Source organism: Alnus glutinosa, chromosome 9 (genome assembly GCF_958979055.1).
Source record: "Alnus glutinosa chromosome 9, dhAlnGlut1.1, whole genome shotgun sequence".
In the NCBI taxonomy this organism is placed as follows: Eukaryota; Viridiplantae; Streptophyta; class Magnoliopsida; order Fagales; family Betulaceae; genus Alnus; species Alnus glutinosa.
The window spans coordinates 22056984-22070604 of NC_084894.1; the positions used below are offsets into that span (position 1 = coordinate 22056984).

The 13621-nt window shown below is 33.1% G+C and overlaps 1 protein-coding gene across 1 annotated transcript; it reads right to left on the minus strand.

The window, feature by feature from the left end:
• Window positions 1–5409: 5409 nt before the first annotated feature.
• Window positions 5410–11851, minus strand: LOC133877181 (cyclic nucleotide-gated ion channel 1-like). Its single transcript, XM_062315425.1, has 7 exons — window positions 11696–11851; window positions 10665–11037; window positions 9691–9900; window positions 8545–8825; window positions 8280–8391; window positions 7058–7327; window positions 5410–6257 (listed from the first exon to the last, which is right to left on the minus strand). Exons 1-7 carry the CDS (start codon window positions 11725–11727, stop codon window positions 5787–5789), a joined length of 1749 nt encoding a protein of 582 aa, XP_062171409.1. The 5' UTR covers window positions 11728–11851; the 3' UTR covers window positions 5410–5786.
• Window positions 11852–13621: the final 1770 nt, after the last annotated feature.

Sequence of the window (13621 nt, forward strand, 5' to 3'; positions counted from 1 at the left end):
TTGTGAATTCCAAAAAGTACATTCAAGATTGTATTTAATGTCAAAAACATTATTCAATTAAACAGAACACAATGATCTCTCTTTCAAACGCATGGACAAATAAAATTATGACATACTCGATGGGAGGATGGCGAGCTGTGAACAGTGCCTGCAGATCCGGCGAGAGAATTCGGTATAGATCTCCCAGGGGAAGCATGTATTATTGGTCTTACTAGTGGGGTTTGTACATATGGGGCAAGGGGTGAACGTAGTGTATGAGTGTAGAAGAGAGTGGAGATGGCTCAGGAGTTCTCCAATAAGGATAGGAAGCAGAAGATCTTCTGGGAGATCTAGATAATGATTTCTTGAAGATCGCAGGTTGATTCTAATTCTGGAAAAAGAAACAGAATTAAATAAGGCCAAAGACACTTCAAAACCAGCAAAATGGCTTAGGGTGAAACAACATCTAGGACAAAAAAAATGTCCATTACTCACTTGTTGTGTACATCAACATATTCATCGGTTTCATCCAGTATACCTTCCTTCAATACAGAACAAAAAGCGTTAGCTTTCTTACAACATAATAAAACAAAAAAAAATAAGAACAAGAACCATTCCACCTTAATCTTGATAAACACATTTAAATGTAATCTTTTCATAACACCTAATCCAGTAAATCCAAAAATCAGATCAAGGGACTCTATCCCAAGCTGGACTAATTGTATAAAATTGGTATAGAAATATGACATATGATTATACAATAAAATTGGGTCAACTATGCATGATGGAAGTTACAGAACCATAGAAATTTTTGATAAAATCGGAATGTCTGTTCTAAAGTTGAGTGCATGTGTTGGGCAATGCAGGAATATATGCTACGTCATGTGAAAGATGAGATTTCAGGAGAAAAAGCAAGCTTTAGTTGAACTCTATGCTTTTCTTCCTAAAGATACTGCATTACTTCTTCAACAAGAATCACCAAATTCTTTATGAGGATTATGTTTCTACAAGTTATAATTTTCTTTCCTATGGAAATTTAGGTTCAAGATGTAGGCTACACCTTCCCCTATTTTTGTCCAGGAAACATAGGAAGTAGGATTTGCTATGAGGACGAAGTTTAATTAATATATAGCAAAAGAAGCTCCATGCTAGAAAGGAAACCTTTCCTTTCCGGGAAGCTTAGTTTTTCCTTTTAATTTTAAAAAAATAATAATAAGTTGCCTGCTGTGCCTAGACCTTTCCAAGCAAATTATTTAATATATTAGAAGAAGTTTACTCATCTTACTCCTTTTTGGCCATTCACTCATTCACACACACACACCCCAAAGACATCCCAAGATGTTGAACAGGCAGTTTGTCTTCCTTGATGTATCAGTATATATATATATCTAAAATCTGATATTTGACAATAATAGGAGTTGAATTGATCAAATAGATGTCACATGCGTAGATGATTAAACTAGTGCAAAACAGATTTTATTATTTCTATATATTGAATCAAGTTTTTGCAGAAAGAAAAACAGCTTGATTATTTGCGAAACCAAATGAAAAATAAATAATTTAAGGATATAAAAGATGTCTAGGTACCTCATTTTAGTCATTTTATTTTGCTTTTTATGCAGTGGCAGCTTGCCAATTAATATTATGATACTATATCACCAACCAAAACTTTTTGAGTTTTCGATCCATGTGCTCTGTAAAGTAACGACCAAAAGTGTGTTTAGTATAAACAAAAGAGAAAGGCTATTAATTACAAGTAAAATAACAAATTACATTAAAGAAATAAAAGGAAAAAATTTAGGCTCTAATCTCCATGTGTTAGAATGAAATTTTATTATTGTTAGAAATTTGAATCTTCTGATCTTCATGCTCTGTTTTGGCCTTTTCCTTTTTCTATTTGTCAATTATTTTGTAGTGTTAATAATTATTTTGTAGATTTCTGTTTTGTCAAATTAATTGTAGTCAAGCCATGGACAAGAATTAGCCAATGAATTAGTTCCTAATCACATACAAGGTATTAGACCATGATATCGTATGCTATGCATCAAGGAGAGAATCGGGAATGGTAGACAAATTTAAGAATACCATATGCTATACAGATAATCTAGAACTATCATGGACCCTAAGGTACCTTCATTTAAACCTGTCTTCATATGGCCTTTTATAGGTACTTAATTCCTTCAGGATCATTGACTTTTCTCAAACTACGTGTTTTCCATTCTCCTTCCAAATCGTTGCAACCGTTTCTTGTGCATTCTTCCTTACGCGACCACTTGCTTCTTATTAATACGAAGAAAAACAAGTGAAAAAAAAAAAAAAAAAAATCTTATGTTTTTATGCTCATAAATATGTTAATAGAAAGTACATTCCATTAGTCATCACAGATACACAGCTTTTGCTCGCGCACTTAGCACAATCATCATAGCTAGCAAAAAAGTAAAATTTAGAAAGAATAAGTCCAAGTATAATTTAGATTGTTAAAGCTAGAGACCAACTCTTTCTCCATTCGACAACGCTGGAGACCAACTAAGTTTCAAGAATAAAATAATGTATGCTATGAACAACAGACATGGGCCAAAACCCACAAAAAAAAATTTGAGTGTTTGCTCATGGGTGGCCGAACCACCCCCATAGGCCAAAACCTTTTTTTTTTTTTTTTTTTTTTTGCCATGGGGTGGCCGAACCACCCCCCAAACCTGCCAAGGCCTTTTCTTTCTCTCTTCTTCTTTTTTTTTTTTTCTTTTTTTCTTTCATTTTTTTATATTTTTAATTATTTTTTAAAGATTTTTTTTATATATATAGTGCCACATGTCAACTTCAGCGGTTGACACGTGGCAAGTTTAAAAACACTTATGATACAAAACAAAACTGAGGTACTAAATTTAAAAATACTTAAAACTCAGGTATCAATAGGGTATTTAACCCTTAATCTTATTCTTGTCAACTAGGCTGCAATAATCTGTACTACAATTCTCCTAAATAGAAAACAGAGTAACAGTGGTAGTTCGCTTTTTAATGCTATGAAATGAATGAGACCACCTGTCAAATACCCTATGTGGGAAACTGAAATCAACTGCCTTCTTTAAGACATCCTTGAAACTTCAAAGAAACCACCTACCACTTGCAACTTGTAGGTGTTATTGAAGATAAACTCAACCTCTCATATGAAAAAGAAACCACCAACGACTAAGACAAAATGCTAGTTATGGTTGTTTGTTGTTTAATGAAATCTGAGTCTTTTGCCCATTTTAATGGTTTTATTAGTACCCCTTTGCATCTATATAGAGTCCTTGAATGGTGGCATATGACCTTCCAGATTTCAAAGTTAAACATTAGTTTATAGCTGACAAGTGCCTTTAAACTTGTCTGATGTATCATATCTGAGATTGTGTTCATTTTATGTATTATAATGTAGTCACTCTAAATATGGATAAGAGTTGGATGACGAAGTTTAAAGGCTCGAGAGAGTATATGGAAGGGGCCGAAGCGTTTGTGAAGTATGCAGTTACGAACTCTAGAAATAAAAATTCAATTGTGTGCCCGTGCAAGAAGTGTGGATTGAAGAGGAGTTTACGGCCAGAAGAAGTATATGACCACTTGACCGCTGGAAGGGGAATGTTGCCTAATTATACTGAATGGATTTGGCATGGAGAGAAGATTAGGGCTCCTGTACCTAATAGAGTACCTAATGTTATTGAATCTCCCAACCCATCTCCGGCCGCAGATTTCCGAAATCAAACCGTAGTAAAAATTGCTCGTTGATCAAAACCTTGATAATTGAGGACAAGCCAATCACCCTCCTCTCTCTCTCTCTCTTCAAGTAAGTTAAAAATTTAATTAAAACAAGAAAATAGCATATAAAGGTAAAGAGCTCTCTATTCATTGATCATTGTTGCCAAACTATATTCCTTCGTTGCATCAAAGTCGTTTTTTAATTTTTTAATTTTTTTTTTCTGTGCATTATTTAGCATGCGGAAACCATGAAGATCAATTCTTTGCTTGGATCGATTATTATTAGCATAGTTTTTGGGGTTTTAGTGTCGTGCGCTTGTAGTTATTGTTGGACTTTTTTTTTTTAACAGCGTTATTGTTGTCCTCAAGGGGTAGCACAATCGACTGGGGACCACGCCTTATGAAGCGGAGGTCATTAGTTTGAATCTCCCTTCCCTCCCTCCTGTGTGGACATGTCAAAAAAAAAAAAAAAAACAGAGTTATTGTTGGACTTGTAACAGATAACAGAAACAGAGGAGGCGTTCTATATTTTGATAGATAACAAACTTGTGACATATTTGAAAGAAAACATTGAAGCTAAAAGAAAATAAAGTGAAATAATAAAATAAATACGTATAATAAATTTTACGTGATTTGCTATGACTTACGTTTACAGAATAAAGCTCAAAATACTCCTATTTATAGGAGACTTAATAGTTCAAATATATATATGGTAATCAAATTTGATTACCATCAAACCTTATTAGAATCAATTATATATATACTAATATAGAAAATATATTTTCTAACAATATCCCGTAGAAGTTGAGCATAAATTTGAAAATTGAACTATATTTTGACCTTGAATCAAGCTTTCTATACTTGTTTGGCCCTTAGAATGGTTTTTTGGCACCCATTTCCGGTGCTTAAGAAAAAAGAACCTGTTGTTGAGCCATCTGAATTACGACGGTTGTTTTGGCATGCATGTTGCTTTACCAATGAGACGCCTGATCTCATTTTGTATACCTAAGAAAGAGTAATGATATGAGTCGCTTTGTATCCCTCCAGAAATGATGTAGCTTTTAAAACTACTATTTAGGTTGTGATTGATCAAGTAGTGATTTTAAAAGCCACGTCATTTTTTAGGGAACACAAGAATGACACGAGTAAATTTTAGAATTACTCCCTAAGAAGGCATCTCTACTGCAAGTTTGGTTCTATTCCTTGACGCCATCTTTAAGAGTAATTTTAGACATAATACTCATGTCTCTCTTGTATTCATCCAATAATTGTGTGGCTTTTAAAATCATCATTTGAAAAAAATTTAATAATGATCAATTACAAGTCCAATAATGATTTTAAAAGCCATATAATTATTAGAGGAATATGAATATGACGTCTAATTACTCCATCTTTAAAGTTCAAAACTACTGAAAATAACATATGAAAAAAAAACACACACAACTATATATATATATATATAGTTGTGCTCTCTGTGGTGAACTGGCTTGAGATGGTTGCAAAAGAATGCAAAAGTTGCTCAACAATCTTCTTTTGAACCTTCTTTTCTGGTTGAAATACATCTAGGAAGAATAACTAATGAGAAAATTCCAGTATCCAATAATTATATTAGGGTCAATGCCTAAACCTTAAACCCTATACAATTAAAGATTATGAAATGGAATTTAATATGAAGAACTGATAATTAAAGACATCAAAAATAAAACTAGCTTGATTTATTGTGTAAAGAAAAACGTGGGGAAAAGGGGGTGCAAATTAAGATGACTAGAAAAAGAAAAAAAAAAAAAAAAAACGTGATGATCAAGCAAGATGTTGAAAGTGGTGACCCTTATAGAAAGGACGAGGTACAACAATATTGAAAAACTAAAGACATACATTCAACAAATTAATAACAATCTGTTGCAATTCGACAGTTTTATAAATTAACAAGTTGTTCATTTCCTAATTCTACCTCCACCATTAATCATAATTTAAACAACTAGCATACTTTATCACGGGCAAACCAATGGAGTATACAACGTCCGTAATACAAAGACCTTCAGAACAAACTACTGCTTTTGAACATTAGTGTGTGGCTATGGCACAGTTGGTCTTAGATTTTCCATGTTGGGAGAATTTTCGTTCTTCTTTTCTGTAAGGTGCCGGAAAACTCCTTTTGCAGCAGAAGCTACTCGGGTATGTATGGGAACTAGATGTTTCAAGTCTTTGGCTGTTAAAGCAAAGGCTTCAACTTTTGAGTGGGTTTTGACAGTTTTGTTGGAGGTTGGGACCGATTTTTCGTGTGAGGGGGAGCAGTTGAACCCCCACTCTAGAAGTTCTTCTCCGTAAAGATTACCTTTTTCAATATACTCAGTGTCTGAGTCGATTCCCTTACTATTCTCACCATTACTGGGTTTGAAGCAACATACACTGCCTTGCGTGATGATAAGCATCATAAGTGGTTCTCCCTCCTGGAGAATGTAGCTGTCTTCATTGTAGTACTTTGGCTTGAGAGATTCGCAGATCCGTTCTGCTAGATTTTCACCATGATTTTCAAGATTTGGAACCTAGCTTGCAAACCATCGACAAGAATAATGATCAGAAGAAGTCCAATGTAGAAATTATTATACGAGGGTGTAAGCATATTCAACTGTCAAGCAGTACTACTAAAACAACTTGCAATGACCAAGCCACTTCTATCATCGACGTTAGTTTACTCCCTTCAAAGCAAAGAATATCAACGGTCTTCAGCATATTAATGCTAAAATGGTTTTTTTTTTTCCAAAGCGGAGAAGGCGGAATGGGAAAAATTACAAGAAAATAAAAAATAAAAAGGACAATACAATACTCAAAGTAGTTGAAAATTAGTCAAACAAATGATCCGATCTTTCAAAGTAACTGTTGTCGCCAAAAGAGACGGTAAGCGTAGATAGAATTCCGTAAATGGAACAATCTACAAAACAACGAGGGCTAAAAATCCCAGCTGAGCATCAAATACAACCATCAGTCATTTGAGAGAGGGTAGTACTATAAAAAGAACCAAAAAAGAAAAAGAAAAAAAAAAAAGGTGGCAAGTACAAAAGAGTACGTCTCCTCCACATGCAAGGATAAACCAAACAAAGACAGGGAGACAACATGCCATAAAATACACTAAAATGGGGTTCTTGGATCATGAACAACTTGCACCTTAAATATCAATTCAATTCATTTCAAATAAAATCATATTGTCTATCCATTTTCATACTATTAATGCTTTCAACTTTTTATTTTATTTTTCTGAATTTTTTCCCAAGAAGAATAATTATAGTTTTCAATTGAATATTATTGCTATCTATTTTTCTTAGAAGGAAACAAAAAAAAGACTTACTCTTTTTAGCAAGGGTAAACAAAGATGGTGCTTTATCTTTGTCATAAGATCTTTGGAAATATAACAGATCGGCTTCTCCATATCAAATTCTTTATTTTCTTTCAATCTGTGTTGTATGCAGGTGATGATCGGCTCTTTCATATTGTCAGGAAGCTGGTTTGTAGCCATCCAGGACTCTATATTTGTTTTTATAAGTCCCATTTTCCCTTTGATCTCCTCTAACTTCTTAGCCTTCTTAGCTGCCTTCTCATTTGCCATCTGTATATATGTCTATTGCACAAGTTTGGTTTATCAAATTACTGAAAAATGTTGAATTTATTCAATTATACTAATAATATATACAACTGACCTTCTCATAACTAATATTGTAACAAGTTTAGAAAAAACACTTTTAAGTATCAAAATTACTGACTAATAAAATCTGTTGTTGAATTTCAGAAATTTTTGAATCTACAAGACTTCTACCCAAAAACTAGTCCATGTAGAAAACTTTCAACTCTTATATATTAACCTTTCAAAAAATAGAAATGACACAAAATTACATAGTCTAATTAAGCTTATATTAAGAAAAAAAAAAACTTTAATGCGTTTTCCCAATAGAGAAGGCTGAACAGTTTTTGCTATTTCGTGCCTTATCCTCCCTAGTAACAGCTTGCACAGGTAACCAATGAAGTTATAGTTGTGGCTGTGTCTTCCTTAAAACAATAATTGATCGATCTTGGCATACAATCTATGAAAGGAAAACTTGAAACAGAGTACTGTAGCATGGCATAGAGAGGAAAAAAAAAACGTAATGGATGATATATCTCGATCGAAGAAAAAAAAATTTTTTTTTATCCAGAAATAAGGGTAATTAATTTTATAAATATATGCTATATTTGAAAATTGTTTTTTATTCTTGTATTTAATTGTTCACTAGTTTTTGTAAACACTAATAACTAAGTACTAGAACTATTAACTATACATGCAGTACCATAAAGGAGTTTGTGTCCATAGTCCATACCATCTCATGCATTCATAAGCATAACTTTAATTTTTAACCGTTAAACTTTAATTTCCATATATACTAGTTACTACTTCATTACAGCAAGTCAGCTACGCATACATGTACAGAGTAATAGAAACATCTGATGTAATGCTGACCACACACCGAAGTATTATATGAATAAGGGAATTGTATCTTAAAAAATAAAATACATAAATAAAGATGTCGAGCACCAACCTGTGCATTACCGATGAAGAACAAAAACATTAGCAAACCATAAATCGAAATAAAAACTGCGAAGCAGTTTTCCCATAAATAAGTACTTGTTTGAAGGTTTTGACCAAGAGAACTGCAAAAATTGGACAACTATATTAATGTATGAGATAATAACCTAATTCAATTAATGTGTAATATGACATGCTTATCGATAACATGCAAACACTGATAAAAAAACTATTCGATCTGGAACGACAAATCAAGAGTCCAATATATATGTGCAAACCTCAAATTTCGGAGGCCCCACCAAAAACAATACATGATCTTTTGTGGAATGTTTGTGGACGACACAGTACCAGATTGAAGGGCTTCAAGGAATATTCCAAAATCAACAAGCGTTGTATTTGGTGTTTGTATAGGGCAAGCATCATCTATAAATGTGTAATTTTCTAAACTACGACCACATTTAAAAGAACTTCGGGTACATCCAATATGTTTTTCACAAGCTACGTGCCAGCAAGCCGTCTCTCGTTGGATAGAGAAAAAGTACCAAAGGCCACCAAGTACCTAAAAGATCAGCAAGACTTTTAAAGATGAGTAAAAGAAAAAGAAAAAGAAAATGCTAGTTTCACTTAAAAGGAGAATGGAAAAAATAGTAATGCTAGATGATTTTAAGAAGGAGCTGGGCTCCTAGCTAGGGAGCTGTACGTAGTATTTAAAATGGGGATTTTGTTGCGCGCGGTATTGGTTTTGCTAGACTGCTGTAGTTTGTAGTAAGAATGTTAGTTGTAGTGTTTAGAAAATTGATAGTTTTGTATTTCTCAATTTGCTTTGAACTCAAGTTTTAGGTAGAAACATGAGTATTGTAATCTCTATTTTATTATACTAGATTGATTAGATTTGTCAATTTTTTTTTAAATTTTTTTTTATCTACACTTAAAAGAATTTGATTTTCATGTAACTTTTACGTTTTCTTTTGTGTTTCTCTCTTGGTATTTGATTAATTGCTTGTGTGATCTTTTTTCTTCTAATTGTTGCTTGAAATATTAATTTAACTCAAACATAGACGGTAGTATGGCCCAACAATATTTCCACGATCATCTCTACATATACCTACCGCAATCCAAGGATTATAGCTAGGATCGATCCTCTCTCAATTTGAAATGAAATTGATACTATCATTCGCATGCATGTCACAATCTCATTTTTGCGTTTAGACTTTAGATAGGAGTGGGTGTATGGTATCACGTATATACCTAACCCAAACTTGTAGGGTACATTTCAACGGTTTTCATAAGCATAAGTTACAATTATAGATCGATGGATAAAGTTTTATAAAGAAATCAAATGAAACATTGAGAAAAACGGACTTAATATTAAAGCAAAACTAAAATAAGCATTAAAAGAATTAAGATGAGATAATCAAACTTACATGGCTGGCAAGGATATATAGAAAAATATTGAATGCAACTTTAATCCACACTCTTCTAGCGAATCCGGGGCTTTTGATATGTTTCCTCCAAGATAGGTAGATTCGAAGAACTCTTGGCACATATTGCAAGAGAAGAAAGAGGTTTAGGAGCTTCCTTATGTCCAAAAATCTCGATCTTGTCATTTTTGAGAAAATAATTGGAACCAAAACCTGGACAAATTACAATGAGCATGCGTAAGATCTACTTAATACAGGGAAAGAAATTGCTGAAAAAGAAAACTCAATAACCAAATTGCTGAAAAGGACCCTTATGTTTGAAAACCAAAGCCACGCATTATGATTAGCAATTTTTTACATGACTCGCGAATCCGATATGAAGTTATAGGGTTTGGATTTAAACTAATTAAATGGGTTCTGGTCATATGACACGTTTATAAACGAGGCAAACAGGTCAACCAACGGGTTCCGTTTATGATACGTTTATGATCCGATTAGCTAAATGGGTTTACTCGCTCAACCCGTTTAACTAATCGTGTCGGGTTCGGATTTGCCTAAACATGATACGCACCCATTAAACAGGTTATCATATCGGGTTGGCACTTAATTAAGGGGCTTATGTTCAGGTCTAGCTAATCGTGGCATGCACCCATTAAACCTTCCTACTCAATTATCTTTTCTTCATGCAAGCCCCTTAATTAAGTGCATACAAATAATAAGCAAGAGACCCAGAGCTTGGGGGGGGGGATCTTTAGAATGTAACTATAATTAATAGACAATCTAAACCCATATGAAATCAACGAGTTCAATGTGGGTCACCTTATAATTTACGCTCTAACTAAAAGTGACCCAGGCTTTAGATAGGAGCCAAATGATGAACTGAACATCAATAGCCCTAAGCCCTTTCCTCATTGCATACTTAAACTTGAAAAATAAAAATAAAAATAAAAGTTTAGAAGCAGAAAGGTCTCCCTTACCTGTGGGATTGGAAGAATAGCGAGGATGTCAATTGCGAAGTACGTCTTCAAGTACTTCTTTATTATTTGCCGAGGCTGCCGATCATATGGAACTAACCCAGTTCGTCCATGTTTACGACTAAAGTATCCCAAAATGATATTTCCAACATAAATCATATCGAAGACCGATCGAAAACAAAGAGCTGTGATCATTAATCTTTTATCTAACGTAAGACACTTGTCATCTTGGTTGATCACAGGAAGGTACAAGAACAAAGGGTCCACATATAGTACTGCAATCCCTAACGACACTAGAAACTTCCAATGCCACTTAAACATGGAAGCTTCCTTTGAGTCATCCTGGCAACCGGATTGCCTCTCAAAATCCGAGTACCTGCTCGAGCAAAATATAATAAGCAAATAATCGAGTTAATATTTTTATATCATTTTCTTTCTTCAACAGATCGAGAGCCCCGCGTGTAATGAATGTCACACGTACAACACATTTTGCTTCTATTTTACTAGTAAGTGGCAACCACATTTTCTAACAATATTAATATTAATTATATTTTTTAACATTTTAAATTATTTTAGAGTAGTTAAAATTGTTAAATAGGCTAAAACTTCTCGTTACATTTGAGTGCATATACATTTAATACATATATAGCTATGCACAAATTCCAAAAACAAAGATTAATAAAAAAAATAGATTAAAATAGTTTTAGGGTAGATAAATATGTGATAAGTAACATTTTATGACTTTTTTTTTTTTTTTTTTTTTTTTTAGTGTTGGTTTTATTTGATCCAGTCAACCATCACCACTTGTAAGAAATCAACCGTTTGAATTTAATAAATTTCTCTCTAACAATTTTTTTCTTTAATTTTTTTTATTTATATATTCTTTTTCTATTCTTCTGTGCGTAAGAGTGTTTTCACAAAATATAGTTTGTAAGATACCATAATGGTGTCTTTCAACCCATACGTGCAGTGAAAAATGTTTACAATGATAATTATAAGATGAATGTAAAGAGAGTTAATTAGCACATACGTACCCATTATGTTGTTGACGCCAGCGTTGACTCATAATTAAAGCTTATTGGTCGGTGATATAATAATGTCCAAAATGAAGAATCACTTCCCAAATTCTTCTTTCAGTGCTGCAAAAAGTTGAATTCTGGTTTCTAAAAAAAAATGAAAAATTGATTAGACGATCGACACACCATTTTTCATCAATTAATTCTAATTAAGTGCAATCACCCCATATTGTGCACCATAGGAATTTTTTCAAAGCAGAAGCAAAAAAAAATTTCACTATAAATCTATGCAGCATATATTAGACATGATAATGAAAAACAAAGGTTAATTTTTTAAAAAAAGTTACTTGTACCAATTTCAAATATTAAAATCAAGAATGCAATGCCAACATTAGATGGATATATATATATTTAATTTGTAATAGGAACCGAAAAGTAATATTTTTTTTAAAAAAAAAAAAAAATCCATTATCATACAATATTGCAATATATATAGCATGTGGGAAGTTAAGAAATGAAGAAAAAAAAAAAAAAAAAAAAAAAAAGAGAGAGTTAAAAATCCAACCTTGAGTAGACTTTACTAGTTGATTAAAAGTAAATAAATATCAGTTTGTGTTCATGTTAAAGAATAATTTAAAAGTAAACGGAATCGTTGTAGCATTAATTGTCTATATCCATTTGTTGTATCATAAGTTCCATGTCCAAATAGAATATTGTATAAGATAGAAAAACTACAGATCGAACTCGCAAAACTAAAATAAAAAAGAGAGAAAAATTGCAAAAACGATAAATCCTTAACTATCTGATCAACAGTACTTTGATTTTCTTTTATTTGAGAAATGAAGTAGATAATGAATTGGATATATAATAGAGGAAAGAAAATAGCCTAAAGGTTTTAGCACACTTGGCGCCAAAATATTAACACTTCAGGAAACGACGGATGTTAGCAGCTCGACCTCTTCCCTTCCCGCGCGTGTTCTCTTTCTTTCATAGTTATGTAGAGAAAATGGGTGAAATGCCCAATTGATATTGTGCACGTTAACTCATAACTAAAGTTTATCAAAGCCACAATGTCCAAACTATTTGGACTACAAAATTCCTAGAAAATGGAAAAGTAATTAAAATATGAACTTTTTCAGTGCAGAAGTAAAAACGTTTCACTGTGAAAAACTACACAGCATAAGATCGAGATGATCAGAATTACATATACCAAATATCAAACAGTAAATAGTTCCAAATATATATGTACTTCTTTAGAGAGAAAGAGAGAATGTGTATTTATATAAGAGTGAATTGAACCTAAAAAGTCGAGCGACCGAGCGGGTACTGATCAGACCAGGTTTTGGACAAAGCAAAGTGTCCTGGCCATGGCGGAGAGTGGATTTTAGAAGTACTGTGCAGACGCAGATGCAAGTAATGAACAATTTTTGCTGTTCTTATAGACAGTTACTAGTTTAGTCAACCATTAACTATATATATATAGTCTATTCCTCAAGTCTTTCTTTAATTTCTTTTCTTTTCTTACCTACCGAATTAAGTTTAATTTATTCCAAAGTCAACTCGATCTACCAGCTAAAAATACCAAAGACAAAAGTTTAAATCTAGTAAGAAATTAAGGACAGGGAGTAAACCCGGGCCTTTAGCCCCTCAAATAGGGAGCTGTCATTTTATCCCTCCAATAAACAGCTGTTACGTCAGTATTTTACACAGCAGTGAATAAGCATCTTCATGCACAATCCAAGCATTAGATCTCTGTACGTTGTGTGAGAGACACGGGAGGGGTGCCGGCGTGCCGCGCAAAAGACCGACTTTGAAAAGGCAAGTAATTTTCTGTGAAATCAACTTCAAAATACTCTCTAAGTACTGAGTAGGACTGGTGGATATAATTGGGTAATGTTTTCCGTGTGCACAATAAATGCATATACTTTGTACAACAAAACTGAC

Bases quoted from the DNA above. Each gene is read 5' to 3' on its own strand.
- LOC133877181 (XM_062315425.1), bottom strand. From the start codon at position 11,727: ATGAGTCAACGCTGGCGTCAACAACATAATGG. The intron at 11,038-11,695 runs GTACGTATGTGC...TTGCTCGAGCAG, and splicing joins TGGCGTCAACAACATAATGG to GTACTCGGATTTTGAGAGGC. The intron at 6,258-7,057 runs GTAAGTCTTTTT...TTTGCAAGCTAG, and splicing joins GTTTACCCTTGCTAAAAAGA to GTTCCAAATCTTGAAAATCA.